The sequence below is a fragment of the Lepisosteus oculatus genome, chromosome 4 (assembly GCF_040954835.1).
Source record: "Lepisosteus oculatus isolate fLepOcu1 chromosome 4, fLepOcu1.hap2, whole genome shotgun sequence".
NCBI classification, from domain to species: domain Eukaryota; kingdom Metazoa; phylum Chordata; class Actinopteri; order Semionotiformes; family Lepisosteidae; genus Lepisosteus; species Lepisosteus oculatus.
Genome location: NC_090699.1, coordinates 15,675,422 through 15,696,784, shown reverse-complemented (window position 1 = coordinate 15,696,784; position 21,363 = coordinate 15,675,422). Strand labels below are relative to the sequence as shown.

The window sequence follows — 21,363 nt, the reverse complement described above, 5'->3', positions numbered from 1 at the left end:
CAGACTCACCTGCCCCTGGCCATTGTGCGCGGGGGGGCTGTCGCCGCTCTCGGTCCGGGGGCAGGGGATGGTCAACGTGGAGTGGGGGGTCTCGTCGGGCTCCTGCCCCCCACACAGAGGCTCGGGGAGCGCGGCGGTGGGGTCCGACGGAGGGGGCGGCAGGGCGGAAGAGCAGGAGGAGGAAGAGGAGGAGGAGGGGGCAGCGGGGCTCCTCCGCGCCCCCTCCTTCCTGCCCGAGGCCCTCCGCCGCCGGCTCTCCTTCTCCCCCCGGCGGCCGCGCGCCCCCTCCGCGTCCCGGTCCCCTCCGCGGCGCCGCTCCCTGCGCCGCCTCTCGCGCTCCCTCTCCTGCGCCTCCTGCCCCTCCGCGCTCCCCTTCTCCCCCTCCTCCTCTTCCTCCCCCTCTCCCTGCGGCCGCGACCCCTCCTCTCCCTCCTCCTGCCCCTCCCCCTCCTCCTCCTCCTCCTCGTCGGAGGCCAGGAAGGAGAACTTGGTCTTCTGCTCCTTCAGGAGCATCTCGATGCGCGAGTCCAGGCTGCTGCTGTGGTAGACGAAGGGCAGGCTCTCGTTGGTGGAGTCGGGCTCGGGCGAGGCGGCGCGCCGCCGCGGGGGCGAGGAGGAGGAGGAGGGTGAGGCCAGCGGGGGCGGCAGGGGGGGCGCGGGCGGGGAGGAGGAGGAGGAGATCAGCGCGGGGTGGTGGGCCGGCGCGGGGGACTCCGAGGGGCAGTGCTCGGCCGGGGGAGGGGAGCGGGGGGGCGCCGGGGCCCAGTCCGTGGGGGGCTCGGCAGAGGCGGGGGGCGGGCTCCGCTCCGCGGGGAAGTAGCCGTCCAGGTGGGGCGGGCCTCCGGGGGGGCCGTAGCTCTCGGCGACGGCGGCGGTGATGACGGAGGCGGGGGGCAGGGGCGGAGGGGGAGGGGGCGGCGCCAGCACGCGGTAGTCCCTGTCGCCGCCGGCGCCGCCGCCGCCCCCCCTGCCCGGGGCCTGGGGCCGGAAGACCTGCTCCAGCCGGGAGGACAGCGGGAGCGAGGGGTCGGAGGAGGACGAGGAGGAGGAGGAGGAGGAGGAGAGCGGAGCGGGGGGCGGGAGGGGGTGGTCCTTGCCGGGGCCCGAGGAAGAGGAGGCCGCGGCCGGGGGGGTCAGGGAAACGGAGCCGGCGGTGCCGGCGCCCCGGCCCTGGGAGTAGCGCAGGTCCGAGCTGTTGGCGTACTCGCCGTCGCGGTCCCGGCTGCTCCGGCGCCGCCCGCCGCCGTGGTGGTTGTGCGAGTGGTGGTGGTTGCGGTGGCGCTGGTGGTGGTGGTAGCCCCCCTCCCCGGAGCGGTGCCCCGAGCTGGAACCCGAGCCCCCGCCCCCGCCGCTGCGGTAGCCCCGGTCCTCCCGGCGCTCCGAGTGGTGGTGGGAGTGGTAGGAGGACGAGGACTTGGAGGCACCGCCGCCGTCCAGGTGGTGGTGGTGGTAGGAGCGGCTGTCGGAGGCCCGCCGCGAGCCCGCCGAGGGGCCGTAGCGCCCCGACTCCCTGCCCGGGTCCGGGAGGGCGGGCGCGTCGTACTGGGCCGGGTGGAGCGGGGGGCCGCCCGCGTTGCCGTACGGTGGGGGGTAGGGGGCGTCGCTGGGGAGGAAGGAGCCCAGGGGCGGGGGGTACGGCTGGCTGGGCCGGCGGGAGTAGGCCGAGTCCTGGGGCAGCAGCGGCGGCGGGTGTGCGGGGTACGGGTCGTCGTGGTAGCGGGGGGGCTTGAACCCCGAGGAAGAGGAGGAGATGGAGGAAGACAGCAGGTGGTCTTGAGGGTAGGAGCTGCTCAGGCTGGTCCCGCTGAAGCCAGCGCCACCGTGCCTGGACAGAGGGAGAGCAAGAGTCAAGACACGTCACTGGACTGGGGCTGGAGCCCCTCTGATTGAGGGGGACCTATAAGACTCACTGGACTGGGGCTGGAGCCCCTCTGATTGAGGGGGACCTATAAGACTCACTGGACTGGGGCTGGAGCCCCTCTGATTGAGGGGGACCTATAAGACTCACTGGACTGGGGCTGGAGCCCCTCTGATTGAGGGGGACCTATAAGACTCACCGGACTGGGGCTGGAGCCCCTCTGACTGAGGGGGACCTATAAGACTCACTGGAATGGGGATCTCCAGGACTCCTGGGGTCTCGAACCCTGGGCTAAACCACTGAAAACTCCACCCTTAATTACAAGCTTTAAAAAGCACGTGAGAAAACACAGTGTCGTTCTACACAGCTGGGCTGGCCACTCTGCCGCTAAGCCAATGTCTGTCAGCGAAGTGACCAGTTAACAAGAGCTGCTGGGCGCCGGAGCTGACCTGTTGGAGTAGGCCGAGTCCTGGGAGTAGGGCGTGCCGGAGCGGGGCGTGTAGGGGGTGCCCCCGCCCTGCGAGGAGGTGGAGGAGCCCGGGGTATAGGGCCCCCCCAGTGAGGAGGAGGGTGTGTCCATCCTCTGGTCGCTGGAGAAGCCGGTGTCCACAGAGCAGGGCGTGTTGCTGCCCCCAGGAGTGAGGGCGTCCGTGGACACCCGTCTCCGCAGCTCCGTCAGCTGTGACGCAGAGGGAGAGACGGACAAGGAGTCAGTCCGGGGCAGGAGAGACCGCGAGGCGAGGGGAGAGGACAACGGGGAGGTCAGAGGTCAGACGGCTAACACACCGCCGGGGTTCATCGGGCTGGGAATTACACCCCCCTCCCCTGCCCCACGCTCACCGTGTCGGGGTGCGCCAGAGGGGGCAGGAACCTCTCGGACAGGGCCTTGCCCCCAGTGGGGACGGTCTGGGGCGTGTAGGAGCCGCTGACAATCAGGTCGTAGTACTTCATTCTCTGCTGTCCTGCACAGAGAGACACGGAGAGAGACATAGAGGGTCACTGCTGCCTCACATATGCTGTCTAACCATATCGCCACAGCCAGCCTTCTACACTGAACTGGATACAGTGAACACAGGACCGGTCTCTGCAGTGAGTCAGGGTGAGTCCAGTGTGCAGAGAGGATACAGTGAACACAGGACCGGTCTCTGCAGTGAGTCAGGGTGAGTCCAGTGTGCAGAGAGGATACAGTGAACACAGGACCGGTCTCTGCTATGAGTCAGGGTGAGTCCAGTGTGCAGAGAGGATACAGTGAACACAGGACCGGTCTCTGCAGTGAGTCAGGGTGAGTCCAGTGTGCAGAGAGGATACAGTGAACACAGGACCGGTCTCTGCAGTGAGTCAGGGTGAGTCCAGCGTGCAGAGAGGATACAGTGAACACAGGACCGGTCTCTACTGTGAGTCAAGCGTGCAGAGAGGATACAGTGAACACAGGACCGGTCTCTGCAGTGAGTCAGGGTGAGTCCAGTGTGCAGAGAGGATACAGTGAACAAAGGACCGGTCTCTGCAGTGAGTCAGGGTGAGTCCAGTGTGCAGAGAGGATACAGTGAACACAGGACCGGTCTCTGCAGTGAGTCAGGGTGAGTCCAGCGTGCAGAGAGGATACAGTGAACACAGGACCAGTCTCTGCAGTGAGTCAGGGTGAGTCCAGCGTGCAGAGAGGATACAGTGAACACAGGACGGGTCTCTGCATTGAGTCAGGGTGAGTCCAGCGTACAGAGAGGATACAGTGAACACAGGACCGGTCTCTACTGTGAGTCAGGGTGAGTCCAGCGTGCAGAGAGGATACAGTGAACACAGGACGGGTCTCTGCATTGAGTCAGGGTGAGTCCAGCGTGCAGAGAGGATACAGTGAACACAGGACGGGTCTCTACTGTGAGTCAGGGTGAGTCCAGGGTACAGAGAGGATACAGTGAACACAGGACCGGTCTCTGCAGTGAGTCAGGGTGAGTCCAGTGTACAGAGAGGATACAGTGAACACAGGACCCACCTCTGATGTCAAGCTGCACGTGGACAATGTTGCCCATGACTGAGGTGTTGTGAAGGTGTTTGACCGTCTCCTTGGCACCCCGAGTGCTACTGAACAGGACCTTGGCCAGCCCCAGGTGTTTGCGGGTTTTGGGGTGAAACAGGATCTCCATTTCTTCCACTTCCCCAAATTTGGCGCACATCTCGGCAAGAAAGGGCTCGCGGATGTTGTCGTTGAGGTGAGCGAATGTCACTTCCTTCAGGGGGACGGGACCCACATAGTACTCATCCAGCTAAGAAAGAGGAGGAGACAGTGAGTACCCTTACCCTTACTGAGAGAGAGGGGTTCATACAGACACACTGACTGGACACTCCAGTACATTAACACTGCACTGAGAGAGAGGGGTTAATACAGACACACTGACTGACTGGACACTCCAGTACATTAACACTGCACTGAGAGAGAGGGGTTCATACAGACACACTTACTGACTAGACACTCCAGTACATTAACACTGCACTGAGAGAGAGGGGTTCATACAGACACACTGACTGACTGGACACTCCAGTACATTAACACTGCACTGAGAGAGAGGGGTTCATACAGACACACTGACTGACTGGACACTCCAGTACATTAACACTGCACTGAGAGAGAGGGGTTCATACAGACACACTGACTGACTGGACACTCCAGTACATTAACACTGCACTGAGAGAGAGGGGTTCATACAGACACACTGACTGACTGGACACTCCAGTACATTAACACTGCACTGAGAGAGAGGGGTTCATACAGACACACTGACTGACTGGACACTCCAGTACATTAACACTGCACTGAGAGAGAGGGGTTCATACAGACACACTGACTGACTGGACACTCCAGTACATTAACACTGCACTGAGAGAGGGGGGTTCATACAGACACACTGACTGACTGGACACTCCAGTACATTAACACTGCACTGAGAGAGAGGGGTTCATACAGACACACTTACTGACTAGACACTCCAGTACATTAACACTGCACTGGGAGAGAGGGGTTAATACAGACACACTTACTGACTGGACACTCCAGTACATTAACACTGCACTGAGAGAGAGGGGTTCATACAGACACACTGACTGGACACTCCAGTACATTAACACTGCACTGAGAGAGAGGGGTTAATACAGACACACTGACTGACTGGACACTCCAGTACATTAACACTGCACTGAGAGAGAGGGGTTCATACAGACACACTTACTGACTGGACACTCCAGTACATTAACACTGCACTGAGAGAGAGGGGTTCATACAGACACACTGACTGGACACTCCAGTACATTAACACTGCACTGAGAGAGAGGGGTTCATAAAGACACACTGACTGACTGGACACTCCAGTACATTAACACTGCACTGAGAGAGAGGGGTTCATACAGAAACACTGACTGGACACTCCAGTACATTAACACTGCACTGAGAGAGAGGGGTTCATACAGACACACTGACTGACTGGACACTCCAGTACATTAACACTGCACTGAGAGAGAGGGGTTCATACAGACACACTGACTGACTGGACACTCCAGTACATTAACACTGCACTGAGAGAGAGGGGTTCATACAGACACACTGACTGGACACTCCAGTACATTAACACTGCACTGAGAGAGAGGGGTTCATACAGACACACTGACTGACTGGACACTCCAGTACATTAACACTGCACTGAGAGAGAGGGGTTCATACAGACACACTGACTGACTGGACACTCCAGTACATTAACACTGCACTGAGAGAGAGGGGTTCATACAGACACACTGACTGGACACTCCAGTACATTAACACTGCACTGAGAGAGAGGGGTTCATACAGACACACTGACTGACTGGACACTCCAGTACATTAACACTGCACTGAGAGAGAGGGGTTCATACAGACACACTGACTGGACACTCCAGTACATTAACACTGCACTGAGAGAGAGGGGTTCATACAGACACACTGACTGACTGGACACTCCAGTACATTAACACTGCACTGAGAGAGAGGGGTTCATACAGACACACTCAGGGATGAGAAGGGTGTGAATATCTGACCTTGAATTTTGGCACTGGCAGGGACAGCTCTCTGTGTTTGGACCAGATCCTTCGGGGGCGAGGGTCCCGCACTTCTCCCACAGGGGCGAACCCCGAGTCCTGGGACATTAACACACACTTAAACCTTAAACACACTTAATTAATTAATTATAATAATTGCTTACACTTATATAGCGCTTTTCTGGACACTCCACTCAAAGCGCTTTACAGGTAATGGGGACTCCCCTCCACCACCACCAATGTGCAGCCCCACCTGGACGATGCGACGGCAGCCATAGTGCGCCAGAACGCTCACCACACACCAGCTCTCAGTGGGGAGGAGAGCAGAGTAATGTAGCCAATTCATAGAGGGGGATTATAAGAAGGCCATGATTAGTAAGGGCCAATTGGAAATTTGGCCAGGACACCGGGGTTACACCCCTACTCTTTTCGAGAAGCGCCCTGGGATTTTTAATGACCACAGAGAGTCAGGACCTCGGTTTTACGTCTCATCCGAAGGACGGCGCCTGTTTACAGTATAGTGTCCCCGTCACTATACTGGGGCATTAGGATCCACATGGACCGCAGGGTGAGCGCCCCCTGCTGGCCCCACTAACACCTCTTCCAGCAGCAACCTTAGTTTTTCCCAGGAGGTCTCCCATCCAGGTACTGACCAGGCTCACACCTGCTTAGCTTCAGTGGGTTGCCAGTTGTGAGTTGCAGGGTGATATGGCTGCTGGTAAATTAGCACTCACCTGAACCCCGAGTTGTAGGAACGTAACGGTCACTTTAACACACTCAACTCCTGTTGTCATCAGGTTTCCACCCACATGGTCACTGACACACACAGAAACTGACGCCACCAGCAGGTCGTCACTGACACCTCTCACACACCATCAGTAAACGCCGGAAGGGCGACACTAACCGGCACGCTGAAGTGGACTCCATCGTATCTGTAGATCTTCTGTGAAACCTTTTTCAAGGCTGGATCCACAATCAGCTTGTAGCTCCTCCACTGGACATTGAGGGCTCTCTGTGTGTCTGCCCCGCTGTCTGGATCCATACTCACTCACTGTTGAGCACAGGGAGGGAGGAACAATGCTTCAGTGAGGAATCCCTGACCCTGGTTAGTAACACATTAGCATAACTCATTGGTCCCCCCAAGGCTCACTGTGAGCAGCACTGAAGCGATTATCAACAACAAGCTCAACACATGCAACCGTCTTACCCAATAACATTCCAGTTCTCCCTGCCCTGCCTACGCCAACTGGCTCAACAGAACTCACATTCCTATATCTCAGAAGAAGTGACAGAAAATTCCCCAAACAGAAAGGCGTCTGATATCACCACCATTCAGGATAACACTGATGCTGTCACCACCACCACCACCGTCGCCCGCGGCTTCACATCCACACCAGCGCTCCTCGCGGCATCACACCAGCGCTCCCCACGGCATCACTACCACACCAGCGCTCCCCGGTATCACACCCACACCCCTGGCATCAAACCCACACCAGCGCTCCCCGCGCCATCACACCCAAACCCCCGGCATCACAACCACACTCACACCACCAACACTGCCCCCAGTATCGCATCCACCCCACCACTCCCCGTGGAATCACAACCACACCCACACCACCGCCGCCAACCAAATAGCACAATAACAACAGAACTACCCGTCCGGCACCACCAATCCAAAAAGCACAGTAAGAACAGAACCACAGGTCCAGCACCACGACCCAAACAGCACAATAACAAAAACCTTACAGTCCGACACCACGACCCAAACAGCTAAGTAACAGGACCAGTAGTCAGGCACCATTGACCCAACAAGTAGATTAACAACAGAACTACCCGACCGGCACCAACGACCCTAACAGCACAGTAACAATAGGCCCGCCCAGCACCACTGACCAAATAGCATAATAACAACAGAACTACCGGTCCAGCAGCACCGACCCAAACAGCACAGTAACAACAGAAATTACAGTTCGACACCACGACCCAAAACGGCACAGTAACAACAGAACTTACAGTCTGACACCACGACCCAAACAGCTAAGTAACAACAGGACCAGCAGTCAGGCACCATTGACCCAAACTGCACAATAACAATAGAACCACCGGTCCAGCACCACTGACCCAAACTGCACAATAACAACAGAACTTAACAGTGCGACACTGACCCAAACCGCACAATAACAACAGAACTTAACAGTCTGACACTGACCCAAACTGCACAATAACAACAGAACTTAACAGTGCAACACTGACCCAAACTGCACAATAACAACAGAACGTACAGTCTGACACTGACCCAAACTGCACAATAACAACAGAACCACCCGTCCGGCACCACTAACCCAAACAGCATAATAAAAAAGAACCGCCCTTTCGTGCGCCGCACTCTGGGCTCGGCCTGTAGTTTCAAGTTGAAGCCCTGCAGCCCGACGCTTTCTTCCACCGGGGGATCCTAATATTTTGGCCAGTCAAGCACACACCTGGACGTACACGCGTCCTCACTGGTTACGTACCGGGGTAAGAGCACATAAAGCCCGTGCGCTCCTGTCCGGAAGTCCGCCCAGCGGGACCGGGGATCGCCCGGCGCGCCGCCCCCTGCGAGCGTGTTGTTGTGTCCCGCGGAGGAGCGCACCGTCTCCCGCTTCCGGACACCAGGGACGGCAACACGCTGGTCCTCGCCTGCGGGCCACCCGGGCCCTGGACTGACTAACGCGCTCCTCGGGGAGCCTTCGCTGCGCTAACCGGGCTGGAGCGGAGTCTCCGGCAGCGGGAAAATGAAGCGGAGATCACCCGCCGCTGGGTACCTCACACCCAGCACCTTGACCCGGTCAGCCCGCCCCGGGGCTCCGGCTGTGGGACCCCGCGGTGCTGCCCGGGACTGCCCGGGTGTCCGGCGGTGCGACCGGCCCGGGGAGTAGAACTGTCGACCCCGAGCTCGGGCTGTCGCTACCCCGACTCGGCGCTCACCGTCACGGGCGGGACTTCACAGAACAACAAACTTCCCCGAAAATAATGGCACGCGTTCAATCCCGGGAATGAAGGTGGTATTGAAGCGAACAACGGGATGCCCTACCTTCTCCGTCCTCTCACCCGCATCCACCCTCCCGCCTCTCCCCCATCTCCACTGGGCCTCGGCTCCTCTGCCAGGCCGGCGCCCTCGCTCCCGGAATCGGCTCGCTTCAAACTCCCAGCCCGCGGCTCCGGCGCAGGCCTCACCCGAACGGGAGCCGCACAGAGCGCCGTACCCCGAAAAACCGCCACCCCTTCCACTCCACTCCCCGCCTTTTCGGCCGCTAAGAGCGTCGCTAATGTTCCGATTCTCGGATATGTGACCCCCAAGCAGAAATATAAACGGGAAGCGGTTTTTTATTTCGGAAAACGGAGATAAAAAATTAGCCGAGAGGCGGCCGCGTACTGACCTGAACACCTCGCCTGGTCTCCATCAGTCACTGCGAATTACATCCCTGTGTCCGCAGTCGCACTTTCTACACGTCTGTCTGCTAACCAGTGCACAAGAAGGCAGGGAAGGGAAAATACATTAAAATAAAAACGGAATCACTAGAGTCCTTGCTTTCTATCAAAACACAGATGTTTTCTTGTCCGGTTTACGGCCTTCGTTAGGCGTGATAAATATAAATAACAACAAGAGCGAACTCCGCCACTACTTCTCTCTGCCTATTAGCGTTAGCAGTTTTGGTGAATCTGCCGTTTTCGATCTCGAACTAAGTGTTCTCAATCGGAACTGCGCAAACAGCTCGCGCTCCCCCTCACAAACAAAAGATAAACTAACAAGAGATTCCCATCAGCTGATTCGTAGTCTTCAACACTACAACTCAAATGGAAAGACGCAAAGAGGACCTGTATTATTCCTTTGTTTAGAAGCATAGGCCTACATTTTTACACTTTTTACCATAAAATTGAGACGGTTATGGAAGTGCTATGTTCTAAAAGAGTGAGAACACCACCGTTTGCTTTAATAATACTTTTTTAAAAACAGTAGCATGCCTGTGGAAACTGCCGACTGTAATGGCGAGCTAGCTGTGGAGAAGTGGCGTGGTTACAGGCCGGAAGTGGGATTGAATGTTTTTACACGTTGCTGTGTTGTCGTATTTGAGCGCTACGTGTGAAATTCAGTGCTTCGGGAACCATTTAAACATTTTATTTTATACGAAGCGCCTTGTGTGAATTATACGAGACAGAAATAAGTCGATGTGAATACTATGAACTGCAGTTAAACCTCCTATCGTTGGCGCGCCGTCGCAACACAGCAACAAGACAACAGTCTTTGTGTCTGAAAGTGAATTTAATGCAGAAGCATCTATAACGACTCAGTGTTATCTATATATCCATGTATTTTAATAACCATTGAACGCTATTTTAACCTGAACCGGAGTCACCTACTTTCGGAGGTGACGGAAGGTTGCTATAGTTTTTTTTTCTTCAAAATTGTATTTAACATCAACCCATACTAACAAGGGAGAAAAAGGTATCCAAAAAGACCAGTGAACAAAGACAAAACACAGGTTAGATCTCTATAGTCGGCGGTTGATTCTGAGCGCCATCGCAGTAATCTGATGGTTCACGCACTCGGTTGTAGTCAGGTTTCTGTTAAGAGCAACAGTCATCGTCCACCCATAGGCCCGGCGAGTTTTCTTTACTTTTCTTACTTGGATTATGGACAGATAATAACTGTGCCGTACATAACCGTTTAAATTTATCTTAAAATATCAGCGTTGGGACTGCTGTGTGCGATGTACGTGTAAAACTAGGTGTAATAAATGTGTACAGAAAGTGGATTTACTGCCGTAGCATCGTCTGCTTGTGAACTATATTCTTCTCGATGAAAAAGGCACGGCGTTCCCACAGTGTCGGCTGTCCCCCGCAGCTGACCTGTGCGTCTCCGCGGCTCATGCCTTTATCGATCCGCTTGCTAGTCCAGAGGGGGGAGCTGTGGGTGACACCGGTGCTAGTGGTCATCATCGCTGCCTCGCAGGGCTGGGGCCTTGCTTTCAGTTCCAGCCCTGGGGTGCTGTCTGAGAGGAGTTTGCACGTTCTCCTCGAGTTCGTGTGGATTTCCTCCTGTGGCTTCCGTTTGCTCCCACAGCCCAAAGACATTTTCTTTCTAACAAACTAAACTTTATTTCACAATAGACATCTTACAATGAGTACACACTCCCGACAAGTCATACAACCTCTACTACAGTATATTGCAAACGCTTTTGAAAGGCTGATTGTCCTTTTCCAATCTGTGCAAGTGGTTGCTGGGGCTGGATTGGCACAAACGGAGTCCCTCCAGGCCCTGCCTCCTGCTGTCGTCCTTGCCTTTCTCCCTGTCCCGGCTCTGGAACTGTGGACATACTGGCAAGCTAAGTGGCATCTGTGAATGTGGAATGTGGCACCTGAGCATGAGTTTTACCTTTATAGTATTTCATACACGTACACGAAGCCCAGGCCTATCATCGTGTCACAGATCACCAGTGTGCTCTCACAAGTGTCACAAGGGTTGCAGTCGGTCTCTGTATCATTTGGCAGTTCAAAAGCCTCTATGATTCACCACATGATCAAATTCAACCTCAACAGCAGCTGCAGTCCTTTCCTGGCACACTGAAATTTAGAATATTGCATTGCTAACTTACAAGCCTTCATCTGGACATTAAATTATCACGAGTATTCAGCTATATATATGATAAAGAAGCATATATATATATAACTTTTGACCCACATATTGGCTTACTCGTATGAATAATTCAAATATTTGAAATAAGTGGCACATTAGTATAGTGGTGAGCGCTGCTGCCTTGCAGCACCGGGGCCCTGGGTTCAGCTCCTGGGGTGCTGTCTGTGTGGAGTTTGCATGATCTCACAGTGTTCTCATGGGTCTCCTCTGGGTGCTCTCTGCCTTGCACATGCTCCTTGCAGGTCTAGGTTATACCTCCCCCGTGACCCTGAATCGGAAGCAGTCGGAAAACGGTCGGATGAATTAGTGGCCCCTTCAGTTTCTGCCTGGTAGGACAGCAGCTTTAATCCCGAGTACCATAATAACAACAGGATCAGCTGGTCTCGGCCTCCTCGAGACGCCTCCTCTCCCACTGCGCGCTCAGTCGACGGCCGAAGCAGCGCGAGGGGAATTCTGATCCCAAAATACCCGCCAGGGTCCTGGATACCCGATCCCTGCTCCCGGAGAAGCGGTCACGCCCGGAGGAGGAGGCGTGTCGTCGCCTGAGCTCCCGACTGCTGACCTCCACCGCTCTCAATTGCTGCTGACTCGGACTGTGCAAGTTAATTAAGAGATAACGACCCCTCCAGACTCGGCACCAGGGCCTGGGGCCAGCTGGGTAAAACTGGAAAAGTCATTAAACATTCCTGAACTTAAAATCTCCCACCCCCCAAAACACACACTCATAATTAAACTTCCCAGCAACACTTTGATACCCCACGAGCGTCTACGTCAGGCCCTGCGTGACGCAGGAGGCGGCCCCTGCAGTGTTTGAGCCTGCTCAGTGTCATGCCTAGTGTTGTGTCTGTCTCGGGGGAAGGCGGAGTGTGTGCCCCCAACAGGCCCAGGCGAGGAAGAGACGAGACACACGGCCACCTTCTATTTCCAAAATATAATATTTAATTACGAAAAAAGCGCCGGGGATATTTACAAGACCGGACACAAAGGGAAAGAGACAGGGAGGCGGGGTAGCTCCCGAGGCCTGGCGCTCCCTGTGGGAACGAGGAGTTCGTCTCCGGGTGACGCTCGGGGCTCAGACAGGGGTGCCGCCACCCACCGAGAGGATCGTCTGTCGTGGGGACCCCCGCAGCCCACCTAATTGTCCTTGACCCCTTCCTCTTCCTGCAAGCTGGTTCGCAGCCCGACGCCTCCTCGACCACCCCCCCCCCTCAGGCCAGAGGGCAGGGAGGGCACGGGGAACCTGGGACTGGCCATTTCTCACTGCGGCCACTAGATGGCCCTGGAGCACCTGCAGGAAACCAACGCCAACACAGGGAGAACATGCACACTCCACACAGACAGCACTCCAGGTCCAAAGTTGAACCCAGGGCCCCAGCAACGCTCACCACTGCACCCCCATGCTGTCCCCATCCACTAATGTATAACCACTTATAATATATTGAATCGTACGCACTGATATCATACAACGATACATTTTTCGTTCCGCGCGATATATAAATGATGAATTTCTTTGTGGACCCCCTCGTTAAAGAACCGCCCTCCCTAATGCGGCCCCTGTTCCAGTGTCGGCGTCTCGTAGCCAGTGCAGGGCACACTGGGAACGAGTGATGGAGAGCAGGCGTGGGGGGGGAACACAGGAACAGGGAAGGTTCATTCCATGCTGAAAAGCAAAGAAATGAAGCAAAACGTTTAGGCTGTGGAGCCTTCTTCAGGTCTGTGAGGAACACGCAGGCTCCACGCAGAATGACCCAGGGTCATGGCAAACCCTGTGTCCTGCTGAGTCTCTCTGCCGCGTCAATGAATCGCCATAAGAAGCCGGGCTTCCTCACAAAGCACTCAGATTGGGCCCGGGTTCGAATTGCAGGTTACAGCTGGTGGAATAAGGACTCCCACTACAAGGGTTGAGGATCTCCAGCCCCAGCTGGGCTGTAATGCCTCTCACTGCCATAAAGATGTGATGGGACCTGATGCACATGCTCACAATCCTCAACGACACTGACAGAGTCGGTCCAATGAGCTTCCTCAGAACTCGGCAGCGGACAAAGGTTCAAACTACAGTCAATGCATTAAAAACTGAGAACAGGAGGCTCTGCTTTACACACAGGGTGGCGGGAGTGTGGAACAGCAGTACTGGACAGCTTGGTCAAGGCGATACCCTGGCTTTTGGGATCAACAACCCAAAAGGCCCGAACAGGCTCCTCTTGCCTGTGACCCATCTTGCGCCCGCATCCCTAAAAGAACTGCTCCTCTGCTTCACCGGCAGGCTGGCTGTCGGGAGGTGCAGGTTACAAGGTTAGGATTCGAACCCGTGTGGCATGCCTTTACTAGCACAGTCCCCCGGCAACAGCCCTGCATTCGTGCTCCCTGCACGGAGCTGAACCGGAAGTGATGTAACCACCCTCTTCCTCACACAGCGCCTGGCTCACCCTCCCTCCGCCTCCACCCATCCCCCCAGCCCCCTCCCTCGCCAGGAGCCGCGGGGGGGCAGCTGTGGCCGCGGGGTGCTCAGACCGTGTCCAGCTGTGGCCGCGGGGTGCTCAGACCGTGTCCAGCTGTGCCCGCGGGGTGCTCAGACCGTGTCCAGCTGTGGCCGCGGGGTGCTCAGACCGTGTCCAGCTGTGCCCGCGGGGTGCTCAGACCGTGTCCAGCTGTGCCCGCGGGGTGCTCAGACCGTGTCCAGCTGTGCCCGCGGGATGCTCAGACCATGTCCAGCTGTGGCCGAAGGGTGCTCAGACCGTGTCCAGCTGTGCCCGCGGGGTGCACAGACCGTGTCCAGCTGTGGCTGAAGGGTGCACAGACCGTGTCCAGCTGTGCCCGCGGGATGCTCAGGCCATGTCCAGCTGTGGCTGAAGGGTGCTCAGACCATGTCCAGCTGTGGCCGCGGGGTGCTCAGACCGTGTCCAGCTGTGCCCGCGGGGTGCTCAGACCGTGTCCAGCTGTTGCTGCAGGGTGCTCAGGCAGAGCAGCTCCTGGCTGTGTCTCTGGCTCTTGTGGGTCAGCAGCGCCCGGTAGAAGTGCAGGGCGAAGAGGGCGAACAGCAGCCCCGCGGGAACCATCACCACGGTGGCCACCAGGGCGGCGCCGTACCCCTCGCTGCTCCTGCCCCCCTCCACCGCTGCCTCGGAGGAGTTTGAGCGGAGGGAATCCGCGGTCTGGGGCCTCCCCCCGAGGGGCAAGAACTTGACCCAGCAGAGGAGGGCCACCTCGGCCAGGAACAGCAGCAGCCCCAGGGCGTTGGAGAAGCCCCAGGCCAGCTCGATGTAGGGGCGCAGGACGAGGTGGGGCGACTGGGCCACGCAGCGCAGGTTGTGGATGTTGCTGACGGCCTCCAGGTGCGGCAGGATGCAGGTGCTGACCAGCAGGGCGAAGAGGTGCAGGGCCACCAGCACGGTGGTGACCACGCTGAAGGACACCAGCAGGCCGGGGGGGTAGGGGTAGTCGTCCTGCAGGGACACCTCCACCATGGCGACCTGGGGAGGTAAGATATCGCTGGTCAGCACCAGCGAGGCTCAACTGAATCCAGAATCCTGACCAGGTCTAGTGCAAGTGTTCACATTACTCCTATCCTGGAGTCCTTGCACTGGCTTCCGCTCAAATTCCGTGTAGACTTTAAAATCCTCATGCTCACCTACAAGGCTTTACATGGCTTGGCACCTCAATACCTGTCTGAACTTTTATCGCCCTACTCCCCACCTCGCAACCTCCGCTCTTCAAATTCTGCCCTCCTTACTGTCCCCCAAGCCCGTCTACATTGTATGGGCGACAGGGCCTTCTCCTGCTATGCCCCCAAGCTCTGGAACACTTTGCCCAAGGATATTAGAGAGTCACCTTCTCTAAACTCCTTCAAATCCAGACTCAAAACCCTCCTTTTCAGAAAAGCCTTTACTTAACTGGTTCCATTCTTCACCCCTCTGCTCTTCTTAATACCATCTTCCACGGTCTCCTCTATTGTTATTGTTGTATTGTTGTAATTATAATTGTGTCCTGTCTTGTGAAATTTTCTTATTTATTGTTGTGGTCTTCTTATTTATTGTTATTGTCATCCTGTAAAGTGCTTTGAGAAGCCACCTTTAAAGGCGCTATATAAAATAAAGTTTATTATTATATTATTATATAACTGGACCGCTCCCACCTCCATGCCCCGGCCAGTGGCCTGCTGGGTAAGGGATCCATCGGTGTTGCCCCCACTGAGCGGATTTTGGGGAGCCCTGCTCTAGAGACACCAGCCTCAGGCTCAATTCAAGGTCTATTATCCTCTGGGGGAAATTATGTCTTACTGCACAGGCCAACACAACAATACAACAAACATTACCAACAGGGAAGACAGCAGAACATACAGCAGCTAAGAGAGACACTTCGAGTGAGATGGTTTCAGCTCTCATAAGACAAAGTTTGCGGACACAGTGATTCAAATCTGATTGGAGTGAGACAGCTGTCAAACTTTCTGACACTTCCTGCGCCTTCTACCAGCTGAAAAGACACCTGGCCATTTCCTGCTGTGGGATTTCTGGTTTCCTGTTTACCCTCCTGAGGGCTGCGATTGGCCCACCCACCACAGGGAGGGGGCGTGGCGTTGGGAGGGGTTCTAACCAATGAGAGCCTGGTTGTCGGGGGCAACAGCGGCCAGACAGGAAACGCCGCGGCCCTGAGGAGGAGCGTGAGCACGGGAAGTGGTGAAACGTCTCTCTCAGCTGGGGAATCTGTTCTGTATTCATTCCAAAGCTTTCATTCTGCAATACAGACGACAACACTCTGTCGGAGCAACTGACCCGCTCCCCAGCGTGAAACCCCTGACCCGGTTGTTTTTCATTTCAGTGACACAGCACGGCCCCCAGACGGACATCAGGAACTCGGCCTGTTCTTCTTATCAAGCTTGAGCCAGCAGCCATTTCACCCTGAAACTCACAGCCTTCAGCCCCCTGGAGCTCAGCAGGTGTGAGACTGGTCAGTACCTGGAGGGGAGACTCCTGGGAAAGCTGAGGTTGCAGCTGGGAGAGGTGTTAGTGGGGCCAGTAGGGGGCGCTCACCCTGTGGTCTGTGTGGGTCCTAATGCCCCAGTATAGTGACGGGGACAGTATACTGTAAAAAGGCACCGTCCTTCGGATGAGACGTAAAACTGAGGTCCTGACTCTCTGTGATCATTAAAAATCCCAGGGCGTTTCTCGAAAAGAGTAGGGGTGTAACCCCAGCATCCTGGCCAAATTTCCCATTGGATCTTATTAATAATCCCCATCTACAAATTGTCTTCATCACTCTGTTCTCCTCCCCACTAATAGCTGGTGTGTGGCGAGCAGTCTGGTGCACTATGGCTGCCGTCGCATCATCCAGGTGGGGCTGCACACTGGTGGTGGTGGAGGGGATCCCCAATACCTGTAAAGCGCTTTGAGTGGAGTGTCCAGGAAAGTGCTATATAAGTGTAAGCAATTATTATTAATTACTGTATATGTACCGCCCCACTACTTGCAATTTATTTAGCCATCACATGCTGCTCTCAGGGTTTTATGTGCTTTCATGTGGTTTTATGTGACTTGAGTGGTTTTTCTGTTTTGCTCTGCGCGTCTAATGTGTGATGTATTCCTTCTGGCAGATGCCAGGGACGATTTTCCACAGTTGTGGACAGCACAGGCCCCATCCGTCTTCTCGGGAACTGGCGGCCGGCGGTCAGCTGGAGGTTATCCGCGGATCCGGCCGTGGGAACAGTAATCCGGGATGAGTTACTGCTGGGAAAGCGGGCTGAGCCAGCCGGGGACGACGTGCCGGACCACGGAGCGCCGCTCCGACTCAAATTCCAGCATTCACAGAACAAAGAGACGTGCTCAGAATAGGCCCGCGGCATTTCCTGACAGGCTGTGCCGGAGTGCAGTCACTGGACCACGTCCGTCTGGAGAGGAGCCTGGGGGGCGCTCTGGGGGCATGGGTGACCCCACTTCTGCCCCATATCACCTGAGCCCCTGAGGACAAAGAGGCTGACTGGACACCTTGAAGGGCTGCCACTGGTGCTCTTGTGACATAGGAGGGACCCTGTACTGGTTAATGAATTTCTTACCGATTAGAAACTGGGCTCTGGAGGAGAGCAACTATACTGGGGAGATGGTGAGGACAGTGGGACTGTTTGCTCCACCTCATTAAATAGCCACAGCTCATTAATTTCCACTCCTCGTCAAATAGCCACAGCTCGTTAAATGGTAACACCTCGTTAATGATCCCACCCGGTCATGGTAACACGTCGTTAATGAAGATACCTCGTTAAATGGTAACACCTCATTAATGCCTCCACCCTCTGATGGTAACACCTTGTTAATGACCACACCTCATTAATGACCGCACCCTGTGATGGTAACACCTCATCAAATAGCCACCCCTCCTTAATATCTGCACCTCGTTAAATGGTAACAGCTCGTTAATGACCTCACTGGTTAAGCAGCCGCTCACTGAGAGCTGTGGATGTTGGAGGAGGAGGAGGAGGAAGAGGAAAACTGTGCTTCAGGAATGGCTGACCAAGCCCTGCTGGCTGAACGTCTGAGCAGAAGGTTTCAGGCCCCAGAGACTGAGACAAGATCAGATCAGATCAGATCACTGTATTGGCCCTATACAATCTCTTGCATTAGGAATTTGCCTTTTCACAGACCCCAGCTTGCTCTCCAAGAAGAAGCTGGGGGTCAGAGCGCAGGGTCAGCTGTTTTATACGGCGCCCCTGGAGCAGTTGGGGTTAAGGGCCTCGCTCAGGGGCCCAACAGAGTAGTATTCCTCTGCTGGCCTCGGGATTCGAACCGGCAACTTTCCAGCCACAGGTGCAAGCACAGACCCGCTAATAAACCCTCATTAATTACATAATTACACATCACTCAGGATGTAACAAAACTCTTCTTCTCATTCTCTCCTCTACTGAAAAGAATGGAAGGCTCAGCGATCAGGGGTGCAGTCGGACAGAAGACCCTGGTCTGGGGGCGACTGCAGCCCCAGGGCCCCCTGTGACCCCCTGACTCGGAGGGAGGGGGGTGAGAGTGACCACAGCAGGTCGGCCTTAGGTCGAGCTAAGCAGGGCCTGATGCAGAAGCTCGTGCTCTTTGGGCCAGCGGTTCCCAGTCCACCCGAGCGCTCGATTAAACCGACCTAACAACAGCTTTCGTCTGAACCCCGTTTCCTGCTGCTCCAGGTGCGGCACCTGCCAGTCCAGCTACAGCTCTGAGGAGAAACATTAAATCTTCCAAGTCGCGAAGGTTTAGGGATCGTTCCAGTTAAGAGGTCGCGCCCCACGGGACCAGCACTGGCGACACCTGACCTGGGTGAGCCGGGAGCGCCGTGGGATCACGGGCTCTATCGCCGGGTAGCTGCTCCGCGGATATCGCCGCGGCCCGTCCACGGACACACGGAGCCCGGCCCGAGGAGCTCTCGGCAGCGCCGCACACTTCCACGGTGACGGTTCCACGTCCGAGCGTGCCGTAGTTACCGGCGGGTGACAAACACACGCCCATCTTCTACCCACGCACGTAAGCCAGCACCTTTGCCGAGACCCAACGCGAGTTCCGTGCTTCAGCGCCAGGCTTTTTTTTTTTAAAAAAAAACTTGCGTCTCGGTGGGTAACAGTTGTTCTAACAACTTTTAAGGTCCCAACACAACTATCTCTGGCTGACCCCCCCCCGGTGCCCTTACTCACCATGGCGAAGCCGGAGAGCAGCGCCGAGGTGCGGCCGGACGCCTTCAGCTTGGCCCGGCTGAGGTACAGCCGGCGCCAGTTCAGCGCCTGGACCGAGTGCTGGTTGGCGCTGACCAGGTCGATGTAGGTGCTGGTGATGAAGTCCTGGTAGGAGGAGAGCGCCCCGGCGGGGTCCGAGTCCGGCGCGGCTCCCGAGCCGCCCTTCCTGTCGCTCGGCGGCTCCCCGATCGCGGCGGGGCTGGGGGCGGTGGAGCCGCCGGGTCCCGCCTCGGGTTGCATGGCTGGCGCTGGGCTACAGATCCTGCGCCCTCGTCCCCTGGCGAGAGCCGGCCCGGCCCAGTTCCAGGCCGGACGGTGTGAGCTGTGCCGGCACCGGGGAGAGAAAGGGAGAGAGACGCCGGCTGACCGCCTCTGCCACTCAGGGGCAGCGTAGCTAAGAGAGAGAGACGCGCCGGAAACCGGGGGCGTGGAGGCGCGTCTAAAAATATCGAAGTATCGGGCAGAGCCGCTCCGCTTGCGAACAGTGGGAACTCGGACCAGAACCGACCGCAGGAAGAGCGGAGAAGACGTTTCCACGTTTCCAGGAGACCGCCTGTTGAACGATGCGCTGCGGTGGGTCCGGCTGTCCGGCTCTCGCTCCCTGAGCTCTGTGACGGGCTGGGAGAGACTCACCCGCTTCCCGAGAGGAATCGCTCTCTCCAGCGCCACTCCCTAAAGCCGCTCCTGACAACAACAGGGCGGCGCAGTGGCCAGCACGGCCGCCGGGGGCCTTGCGGCTGTCTGCGGGGAGTGTGCATGTTCTCCCCGCGCTCGCATGGGTCTCCTCCGACAGGTGGAAGCTATTCAAGGACAGATTAATTCTGGGAAAACTGGCCCTGGAGTGTGTGTGTGTGTGTGTTTGTTTGTGCCCTGTCCAGAGTGAATCCTGCCCTGTGCTTGCTGGGGTAGACTCCAGGGTCCCCCACCACCCATAATAATAATAATAATAATAATAATAATAATCTGTAATTGTGGGTTCAGTTGAGCTGTTACTAATTGATACTAATAGCTGCTAATACTCTAATAGCTGCTAATGCAAATGTTCCTTCCCAACGGAGTTTTGACTCTGACCTCAGCGACATCATTAACTCAGCACCCAGTGACATCACATTCTGCCACGTGACATCACTGGCTGCGGCTGGACAGCGACTCTGCTGATTGGGGCGCAAAGCCCCCTGTCTGAGAGCGGCCCCAGCTTTGAACTGAAACACAAATGACATTACAGACTGGCGCAGAAGGACTGGGTCCGTTAAAGGGCTTCAGTTGAGAGCAGCTCATCGATGGGACCGGATCTAGAACTCCCTCCCACACCAGCACCAGAGCACACAAGTGGAGGCTGAGAAGTGCACATAAGACTGAGAGGAGGCTTTACTTTACACAAAGGGTGCTGGGAGTGTGGGACAAGTTGCCCAGCCATGTTGTTGAAGCTGATACCCTGACTTCTCTCAATAACCAGCTGGATGAGATCCACCAGTCAGGGCAGGAGGCTCTACTGTGATCTTAGATTCACTACAAAGTGAGAGGGATCTATCCCACTGTGAGGAGTAGAGTCTTCCTCAGAGTGAGGAGGATCTATCCCACTGTGAGGAGCAGGGTCTTCCTCAGAGTGAGAAGGATCTATCCCACTGTGAGGAGCCTGTGAATTGCAGACGGTGCAGCTGTCATCTCAGATTTGGACTGCAAGTAAATTTGAGGTAGTTCAAGTAGGGAGCTGCGTCAGCATGAGTAGGCTGCAAAGGAACAAGTAACGGTTTGTTCCAGGTTGAAAGGAGAAAAAAGGAAGCACAACTTTTTGGCTGGGGAGCATTTTTCGTGTGTGACAGTAAATCTGAGTGTCATCAGAGCAGCAGGAAAACCCAGGTCCACAATGGAGAATGATCTGACCTGACCAACAGGCAGCATGTAAATACTCAATAGTCAAATCCAAGCACAGAACCCCATGGGACAGTACCAGGTTTAAAGCATCCAGGATTTAGAGATTGGCTCCTGGTAGCCAAATAGGAGCCAGACTGAGGAAGGGATGAGGGAAGTAACAGCTCTTGGTAGAACGTTTTCCATGTTATCCATATTATGAAA

At 56.0% G+C, this 21,363-nt stretch overlaps 3 protein-coding genes across 3 annotated transcripts in view; 1 reads left to right on the top strand and 2 right to left on the bottom strand.

Annotated features, from left to right (window-relative positions):
* setd1a (SET domain containing 1A, histone lysine methyltransferase) overlaps nucleotides 1-9,667 on the bottom strand; it is a 28,185-nt gene extending 18,518 nt beyond the window's left edge. The window contains exons 1-7 of the mRNA XM_069187999.1: nucleotides 9,334-9,667; nucleotides 6,819-6,965; nucleotides 5,915-6,013; nucleotides 3,846-4,116; nucleotides 2,699-2,820; nucleotides 2,308-2,537; nucleotides 10-1,825 (exon numbers count right to left, since the gene is read on the bottom strand). Of these exons, the coding sequence (XP_069044100.1) occupies nucleotides 10-1,825; nucleotides 2,308-2,537; nucleotides 2,699-2,820; nucleotides 3,846-4,116; nucleotides 5,915-6,013; nucleotides 6,819-6,956 (2,676 nt within the window). The 5' untranslated portion in view covers nucleotides 6,957-6,965; nucleotides 9,334-9,667. The remainder of the gene's footprint in view (nucleotides 1-9; nucleotides 1,826-2,307; nucleotides 2,538-2,698; nucleotides 2,821-3,845; nucleotides 4,117-5,914; nucleotides 6,014-6,818; nucleotides 6,966-9,333) is intronic.
* LOC102689789 (butyrophilin subfamily 1 member A1-like) overlaps nucleotides 1-21,363 on the top strand; it is a 402,034-nt gene that overhangs the window by 112,681 nt on the left and 267,990 nt on the right. The window lies entirely within an intron of this gene.
* On the bottom strand, nucleotides 12,508-20,130 carry LOC102690593 (calcium release-activated calcium channel protein 1). The gene is made up of 2 exons (XM_069188152.1): nucleotides 19,249-20,130; nucleotides 12,508-15,061 (listed from the first exon to the last, which is right to left on the bottom strand). Exons 1-2 carry the CDS (start codon nucleotides 19,525-19,527, stop codon nucleotides 14,513-14,515), a joined length of 828 nt encoding a protein of 275 aa, XP_069044253.1. The 5' UTR covers nucleotides 19,528-20,130; the 3' UTR covers nucleotides 12,508-14,512.